Here is a 9,629-nt window from a genome sequence, read left to right on the forward strand (position 1 = left end):
AAAGACATAGTCATATAAATATTAGAAACAAAATGATAGTAGTATATTTAAATAACAGTCGTTTGTAACAAAAAAAGTATAAGTATCATAATATCAGTATTATATTTCAATGCTAATTAATTGTAATCCTCATAGGATGTAACTCTTTGTTTCTGAGTGGTCACCAATCAATGAGCCACCAGGTTCTTCAATTTAGAACAAACTAGTTATTTTTGAAGGACAATAGTAGAAAAGTAGCTCAACAGTTTTGACATGGAATACAGGACCACAGTTGAGACATGGAACAGTGTAGCAATGGTAAAAACCACATGGTAACTACAGTGTGTACTTTCCAAGAAAGAGACAACATCTTCACTTTGGTGATAAATAAATGAAAGGCCTCACTATACATCTTCACTAAATACTGCATTGTGACAAAATCTGCAGTGATAAGAATGTTTAATCAGATAAATCCAGCTGAACCAGGATATAGCTTCTGACACACTTTTGAAATGGAGAACAAACATTATACTAGGCAGTTAGAAAAATTATTGAGATTGCAAACTTTGTTCAAAATTCTCAGACAAAAAAAATGCACAAAACTGGCTGAGGGAATATGTTCAGGTATGGGCCTTCAGAAGCGTTATGGACAGAGAAAGACAGAAAAAGAGTGAGAGAGAAAAGGAATAACAGAATCTCCTTTCACACAAAACCTTTCATACATCTCTTTCTCATCTGATGCGTCATCTGTTGCTATGCGTCATAAGGTAATAAAATGACTCATATCAGAGCGTTTCTTATGGGCACAGGCTCATCTGCAGAACTGGTGTAGTTATTTCTCCTGTACATTAGGTCTTGGCTCCACACTTCCACCCCCATCCTCCAGATCCCCCTCAAACCCCATGCTTCATCTGGCAGCAACACAAGTTACAACCAACTCACACAAAAAATTTTGAATGAGAAAAGAATTTATTTATTTTAACATGAAAAGCAGAAGAAACCCAATGAAATGTTTATTCAGGGCTTTTTTTTACAGTTAAGTTAAACAAAAAAAAATAGAAACAGGAAAAATGTCTTTGTAAGAATTTCTTTGTGACTCATAATACAACATACATATTTTATAAAACTATTTTATATAATTAATCAAACCTGTGAATATAGCATTAAGACATAACATAGATACCTAGTTACTGGCATATGTATTAACCACCGTGTCTGAATTTTCAGTGCAAAGTGATTGGCATTTAACCAATCTAGTAAAAGCCTTTGGAAATAAGATATCTAAAAGAATTAAATTAAAATAAGAAAAAAATGTCCATTTATTGCGCCTAGCCCATATTTGATACAAAATAGCACTGTTTGTGTTTAACAATAGAACTACAACAGACATTTCTACATTTGAGAAAATGTGCATATATTGTTTAATGCATTTAGGAATGAGCTTGCTAATTCACAAACCATGACACGAAAATTCTGATTACAACTTAACAACTTCACAGAAATTGAAAGTCTAGGGGACAAAATTATATTTTATAAAAATCCAAAAAGGCTTCAAAAAATCTAAGTTACTTGCACTGATGATAATGTTATGATGTAAGTTGTAATTGTTGAGGAATTTTTAATGATATCCTTAAGAATAAAAAGTATGCATGCAAACCCAGCAATGCAGCCAACTCTCAGAACAGGAAGCTTTTGGTGTACTACGCTATTCATCTAGGGTTGTTTTTTTTTTGTTCACTGTTAAAAACACTAAAGGGTATTTTGGAAGTACAGAAACAAAATAACAGCCAAACAATCTGACTATAAAACTTTCCCCAGGTCACCAGTACTACCCTTTTATTCTTAAACAAAAGCAAAGGTATTCTTCTAATAAAACATTTAAATATACTAGGGATTAAAGCTCCAAAAACATCTAATCATTCTTTAATGGAAAACAAAATGAAGCATGTAGTGTAGTATAGCAGCAAACATTCGTGGTGTGTTTCTCTGGAGGGTCTAAGACTAGCATCAATGACCGAATTTTAAAAAATCAAATTGAGAATCACTCTTCTTCCACAAAGAAAAAGGCTAAACAGGGCTGTGATCTGGTGAAGCATGTGTGACAGTTACTACTACACAATCACCACTCTCCTTTGACTTCTTGAGATTCGTATACAGCCTGTCTTCGATGCTCGTCGTTAATTTGTCTATGGGATCGGCCCCTATCATTTGAGGTCCATATGCAAAGTCTGTGGGTCTATTTGTCTCCGTGAAGCCACTGATTTGACCTAAAGACTGCGGGCAGTCTGTTTGGTCTGGTTGTTCGGTTTGGTCAATGGCATTTCCTTGCTCGGCTGTTTCTTCCTCAATGATTTGGATTCTTGCTTCAGGATCAACACTTGGTGTTTCTGAGCCTGAGGGTTCAGCCTCTGAGTGTTTGGACGTGGGTGATTTGATGTGTTCCTGGCCGCTCTCACTTGGCTCTTCATCCGTGGCGCTGATAATGCGTGGTAAGGTGCTCTGGTATCGATGATCTAGTGGATAATTCACACTGTCGCCTCTCCGGAGGGGATTTCGGTGGCGTTCCAGGGCAGGCGGATAGCGGATCCCTGGGTCACTGTATTGCTTGGTCCTTTGCCATTGCTTACGGAGATGGATACGAGACCGGTGCTTGGACTTCAGTGGGGAATCATCAAATTGAGGGTCATGTCGGAGAAATTCATTGAATAAGGCATCGGATTTCTCATCAATACTGTAATCCCGTCTGTGCAAATAGTCTCTAGTGACAAACATTTGGCCATAGGGTGACCAGTCAATCGGTTCACCCCCCACTGCCCCCTCTTCCTCGAACTCCTCACTCAAGGGTTTTGCATCATAGCTTTCAAAGACAGTCCCTTTGCGCCCAGAACTTGTGAAAAACCTTCTCTTCTCTGACGCAGTTGTGTCCTGCGTCCCGCGTTCACTGTCACCCTTCGGGATTCTCTCTTCCAGCGCTCGGCTGGGAGCCTCGATCGAGGCGTAACCGCTGTCCATCTGCAGCAACTTCCTGGTGTTGGTCTCACTGTCGCTGCCCCGCTCGGACTCCACGCTGTCCTGTTTCAGCCGCTTGCTGCCAGTGGTCTCTTCAAGGTCATCCGCTTCATCAGCCGTGTCCTGGGAGAAGGTACTGAGCCGGCCACCCACTGAGCACACGCTCTCGGCATCACTTCGCTCCGACTCCTTGTCATTGCTGCTCTGGTCTGATGATATGTAAAGTTCGAGAGAAGCTCGAAGGTTCCAGATATCTCGGCAGATCCTCTGCTGATCTGAGCTCTCCCTCCTTTCAGTACTTTCACTCCCGTTCGGCAGATTCTCTGCCGCATCTAACCTGAAAGAAAACCAAGCTTATCTCAGGAAAATGTGGGAGACAGCAGCACAGCATTTACAAAACTTAACTTCTACATTGCTTGGTTGGTCACTATTAGCACCATTAGCTTCCTACTTGGAGCAGGTAGATTCATTCAGTGGATGTGATGGTTGACCTTGCCAACTCACATTCGGGTTTGAGCTGTTAGAATAAATTACTGCCTGCCTACTCATTTCTAACCAGTGGGTTGTATAGTCTCAAATCCTTCTCAAATGACAAGGGCTTTTTTGTTCTTAGCCCTGACACTGTGGTGTCTGTCCACATATAAGAACACACCAGCTTCATTTTAGGGGGAAAAGGGACACAACATTCTCGCTAATAAACTCCATTGATATAAGTACATGCCCTATAGTTGATGCAATGCCAGAATGAAATTGCTTAGAATGTCCAGGTAAGAAATGACACTAAAACGTTATAATGAATGTCTGATTGAGTTAAGACTCAGGCTTTAATCTTTCACCTTTGGGCTGGAACAAGATAACTACAACGTTCTGTTATAGGTCAGTGTACATTTTAAATTATTATTCTACTTGCTCACACACCCTATACCTAATGATGCCATTATCTTTTCCCCTATTTAAATCAATTCCTTTATTAATGGAATGGAATTGTTTGTGACAGCAACATTTTCAATTTAACTGGCATCAAGGATAAAATTAGCTAACCATGCATTGTTAGCAAAGAACATCATGGGATATATTTTCTCCATAGCAACAGTCAGTGGGAAGGAAGGTTGATTGTGTCTCCCCTTCCTCCTGCACATTCTCAGTGGGAATTTGGACAAATCTCATTAGAAGGAAAATTGTTCTGAACTGAATACACTCATTCATGTTCCTCAAACCAGAAATAATTCTTGCAGCATTCAGCTAATGCTCCAGTCTCCTGGCAGGAGATATTAAACTTGTTAACTTAGCTATGAATATTAAAGCCATTTTAGTTACAGGATGAAATAGTTAATTTTAAATTTGCACTTCCTGACAAATAGCTCAAGTTAAGGTTAGAAACACTGACTCGTGCATACTGGACTGGAATTAATGTCAGTGATGATGACCTTAGCTGGAGAGCCTGTGGAAACCCCACCGTGGTTACTTCCAGGAGGACCAATGAGATTTAAATTGAAATCAGGCAGCCTGCTGCCTGCCAATCAATTCTCGGGGTCTTCACAAAGAGGATCCTGTTTAGCAGACTAACGTCTAAATTTGAATTAGGCATCAAAAGACATTAAGAAATTTATAAGGGATATGTTACTTAGCACAAACACCAGTTTCCACCTTTCCCTTCTGGACCCTTTTCCTCTCTAGAAACCAACCACCAGGGAAGAACCCAGCTCTTTAAGTCCAATGCGCATTATCTAGTCTGTGGAGCTGAGCTGGTTTAGCCTTAAGAGCACATGCATTTCTAATGTTGACAGATCCCACCTCAGGCAGCATCCAAGGATGAAAAGAGTTGATGATTGAGGACCTGAAGAAGGGTCTTGCCCGAAATGTTGACTCTCTTGCTCCTTGGATGCTGGCTGACCTCTGTGCCTTTTCCAGCACCACATTTTATCAACTCTGATTTCTCCAGCATCTGCAGACCCCATTGTCTCCTGGCTAATCAGAGGTTGACAGCACTTTAGATCCAATGGTGCCACCAGGAATGGTTGTACCACAGGAGATCCGAGAGAAGAAATGTTACTGCAGCTCTTGGAATCCAAGTGAGCAAAGGCCTCACTGTGCTGTAAGTGAGCTGGGATGGGTGGTTGCCTTAAAGGATGCTGAGGATGGCATCCCTCCATTGGACACAAGCTGTCTAAGAAGGAGAGACCCCACTCCACCCAGGTTGAAGGAGGGCTCATTAAGGTAAACTTATCAGCTTTGCCAACAATGTGTGCTTTCCTTCCACACTGCAGGATGAGGCTCCTAAGTTGCCACTTAAGAATTTCAGTTAGCCTCAGAGGAAGAGTGCTGACTTAGACCTTTCCAATGGATCTAATCTTGAAAATAGGAAATGTGATAGGATCTCCATCCTGCTCTTTCCCTCTTGATTACATGTCACTCTACTCCAACCCCCACCCACACCCCCTTTCCCTCAACCTGTATCCAAGTCTGTTCCTGTGGGGAGCCTTAAATTCTTCCCACTGTAAGGCCATATTATTTAGGAGCAAAACTAGGCTATTTAACCCATCAAATCTGCTCTGCCATTGATAAACCTGAAAGGTTACTTTCCTGTCTTTTCCTCACAACCCTTGATTCCCTTCCTGATTAAAAATGTCTACCTTAGCCTTGAATATACTTAATGACCAAGCTTCAACAGCCCTCTGTGCAAATGTATTCCACAGATGCACTACTCTCTGAGAGAAGAAATTCATTCTCATCTCTGTCTTAAATGTGTGCCTCCTTATTCTGAGATTATGTCCTCTTGTTGTAGACTCTCTCACAAGAGTAAACAACTTTTCGGCACCTATCCTGTCTTGGGGAATTTAGCAAGGCCCATTCACCTGATCTGCACATCTTTGGACCGTGGGAGGAAATGCACACAGACGGGGAGAATGTGCAAACGCCACACAGACAGTTGCCTGAGGCTGGAATCAAACCTGGGACCCTAGTGCTATGAAGCAGCAGTGCTAACCACTGAGCCATCATGCCACAATAAATTTGCCTGTTGCTGTTCTTGTACAAAACTGAATAAGGTTTCAGTGAAGTGAGTAAAGTGAGTTCAATAAAGCTTTCACACAAACCTTGCATTAAAAGAGGTTTTTGTTTACTTAAAGGATGAGTTGAAAAGTGGCCAAAACAATGAACCAATAACAAGTAAAGAGATTGATAAATTATAAAAAAGGGTCATGTAATGACGATCAGTGTCAGGATAGGTTAAAAAAAGTTGGCTGAATGACAGAAAACAGTGAGTCATGGTAAACAGACAGGAGTATGGTAGATAGTGGTATTTCCCAAGGAGTTTTGTCAGGACCACTGCTTTTCTTTTGTTGCATATAGAACAGAGGAAAGTTTCAAAAGGTGCCAATGATACTTGACTTGAAGGACTTGGAAATGTTGGGGAAATTATCAACTGGAACAAAATATAGTTGGCTAAGAGAATGGGGAGACAAGAGGCAAATATAATTTAACAGGGAGAAATGTAACGTGCTGCATCTTGCCAGAAGCATATAGAGAGTCAGTTTATTTGAAGGTGACAGGACATATTGAGAAAATTCTTAGCTGATTATAAATAATTTTGGCCTTTATACACAGAAATATTGGGTAGGAAAGCAGCAAAGTTAAGCTGAACCTTTATAAAGTTTGGGGAGGTCACAAGTAGAATGCTGCATCCACGTCTGGGCGCCACACTTTGGAAAGAAATGAGTACCCTTGAGAGAATATAGAATACCTAGATTTACCAGCTGAGCTCCAGGTATTGGAGGTTTTTGTTAAAGGGTAGGTTGGCAAAGCTAGGATTATGCCCGAAACATCAATTCTCCTGCTCCTCTGATGCTGTCTGACCTGCTGTGTTTTTCCAGTGCCACACTTTTGACTCTGATCTCCAGCATCTGCAGTCCTCAATTTCTCCTAGTCGTTATAACCTTAAAGCTAGGGTTGCTCTCATTTCACCAAAGAAGAACTATGGGAGGTTTGAGTGAGGTGTATAAGAGTATGACTGGGTTTTCTTAGGGTAGACAGTGAAAACCTGTGTTCCTTTATCTGATGGTAGAAGGTTGAGGGGATACAGATATAAAGTTTTGGAAAGAGATGCACAAGCTTTGAAGGAGAACTTTTTTTGCGCAGTGAGTGGTAGTGATATAGAACTCACTGCATTTGAAAGTCTGGGGTCAGAGATGATCAATGGTTTCAAAGGGAAACTGGATCAAACCTCAATGGAAATAAGCCTGCAGGAATACAGAGATGGATCAGGGAATGCAGCTGATGCATTAGTCTAGAGAAAGCAGCATTGACTTAATGGGCTGAATGTCTCCTTTTGTGCTTTAAATAACTTCATGGCACTGTGGAATGAAGTATTTGAAGTCATTTTTCTGTACCAGTTTCTGATACTGAAGTTAATGTCCTCATTTATGATTTCACTGTCCATGTGTATTATTAGTAGAAACAAAACTTTGATATGATCAGAATATTTTTAGAAGGTCACACATCACTCTGGAGTTAAATAAAAGATATTACACCCCCATACCTCCTTAGACATCTCATATTTCGCATTGTAAGCCTCTATAATGAACTTGCACCAAACTAATTATTTGATAATAATTGCTCAAGCACAGAAGTGTCTAATTGTCAATCTATGTCTGAGAATTGAATCTACTAGAATTGGTCATCTATTGCCTTTGGCTTTTGTGAACTCTTGTTTACATAGCACTGGTTTCAAAACATTGAAAGATTGAACTGCACAGATGTAAGCTTGGACATGTAGAGTTGCTACAACTAGCTCCAGTTCTCAATAGTTCATTGATGTAAACGTCCACCCAGACCAGCAAGGCTAATCCAGGCGGTGACTAAAATCACTGTCTGGTAGTGGCATGTCAGAGTGGGTGCAGGGAAACCAACAACAAACCTGCATCCATTTCCTCCCCACATACTATTCATACACATTTTACAGACAAAACCTTTGATTCTTTTTAAGGCTACATTATGATCATATCAATTAAGGGGAAGTGAGTTCTGATTAAATAAAAGTGTATTGTACATACATTATCATTTGGGATCTGTATTTTAATATAGGTATATATGCATTTTGATCAATCCTGTCAAGGTTTTGTTTTGAAAGGTCAGAAAGTCTTTTTGTACATGATTTAAATATGCGAATGGGACAAAATCTTTCAGAGAACCATAGCAAAAGTGATGGTCCCCTTCTGTGTTGTAAAGGTACATGATTTTAGTTATGGAAATCTGAATCTGTATATCTAAATAATCGACTTTTTCATGCAGAGGGTGGTACGTGTATGGAATGAGCTGCCAGAGGAAGTGGTGGAGGCTGGTACAATTGCAACATTTAAAAGGCATCTGGATGGATATATGAATAGGAAGGGTTTGGAGGGATATGGGCTGGGTGCTGGCAGGTGGGACTATGATTGGGTTGGGATATCTGGTCAGCATGGACAAGTTGGACTGAAGGGTGTGTTTCTGTGCTGTACATCTCTATGACTCTATGCAATTTCTAAGAAAGCACGTGACTTCAATCAAGTACAGGACAGGACAAACTGGATAAAATATTTGTGCTGCTGAGTTTACAGCAGACTAGAGGTCATTTGTTTAGTCTTTGACTTCAGTTCAGAAGAATCAGGAGTTCCGTTCAAAAGGAAGAACAATCTCCTCCTAGCAAGGGAAGCAACTTTTCAGGTCAGGACAGCCAGTCACCCTGGTAGGGGCATTTTAGCACGTGAAGTTCCCAGTTTGTGACTGTACAGAAACTGAAAAGAGGTTTAGCCTGTCAGACTTATGAAAGGCTCTTGCCAGCAGACTCTAAAAGGAATCATAAAACTATCACAATAGTCCGAGCAAAAGAAACTGGGAAGAGAAAGTGGAAGTAAGTAAGTAAAGAGTTGAGTTAGGAGTGATATTTATCTAAGACTGAGTATGTGTAAAAGGTTAATGTTTGGAAATAGGTTGAAACTTTGTTTTATGGTTTGTGTTAAGATCTTTCTGTCATATATCGCTTTGTTTGACTTGTTTCCTTTTGTATAATGGATTGATGTTCTGCTGTTAAGGAATATCTGCAGCCACTTATGAGATGTTTTAATGACTACATTGCCCAATAATCAACTGCAAAAATGAAACACAAGATCCATTAAGCCAGGCTTTTCTGGGATCAGACTTGTACACAGTATTATGTTGTGGTTCTGTTCGCCAAGCTGGAAGTTTTTGTTGCAAATGTTTCGTCCCCTGGCTAGGCGACATCATCAGTGCTTGGGAGCCTCCTGCGAAGCACTTCTTTGATGTTTCCTCCAGTGTTTATAGTGGTCTGTCCCTGCCGCTTCCGGTTGTCAGTTTCAGCTGTCCGCTGTAGTGGTTGGTATATTGGGTCCAGGTCGATGTAAACACATCGACCTGGACCCAACATTCATCCACAAACTCCATCAACAAACACATCGACCTCGACCCAATATACCAACCACTACAGCGGACAGCTGAAACTGACAACCAGAAGCGGCAGGGACAGACCACTATAAAACATCAAAGAAGCGCTTCACAGGAGGCTCCCAAGCACTGAGGATGTCACCTAGACAGGGGACGAAACGTTTGCAACAAAAACTTCCAGCTCAGCGAACAGAACCACAACA

General features: G+C 40.7%; 1 protein-coding gene across 4 annotated transcripts in view; it reads right to left on the minus strand.

Moving 5' to 3' along the window:
- Positions 1 to 864: 864 nt before the first annotated feature.
- The window catches only part of cbarpb (CACN subunit beta associated regulatory protein b), a 202,512-nt gene continuing 193,747 nt past the window's right edge, over positions 865 to 9,629 (minus strand). The window contains exon 11 of one of the 4 annotated variants that reach the window (XM_043721246.1): positions 865 to 3,325. In XM_043721246.1, coding sequence (XP_043577181.1) covers positions 2,047 to 3,325 — 1,279 coding nt within the window. In that variant the 3' untranslated portion in view covers positions 865 to 2,046. The remainder of the gene's footprint in view (positions 3,326 to 9,629) is intronic. The other 3 variants (XM_043721244.1, XM_043721245.1, XM_043721247.1) reach the window with 3 other exon arrangements.

This window comes from Chiloscyllium plagiosum, chromosome 31 (assembly GCF_004010195.1).
Source record: "Chiloscyllium plagiosum isolate BGI_BamShark_2017 chromosome 31, ASM401019v2, whole genome shotgun sequence".
NCBI classification, from domain to species: Eukaryota; Metazoa; Chordata; class Chondrichthyes; order Orectolobiformes; family Hemiscylliidae; genus Chiloscyllium; species Chiloscyllium plagiosum.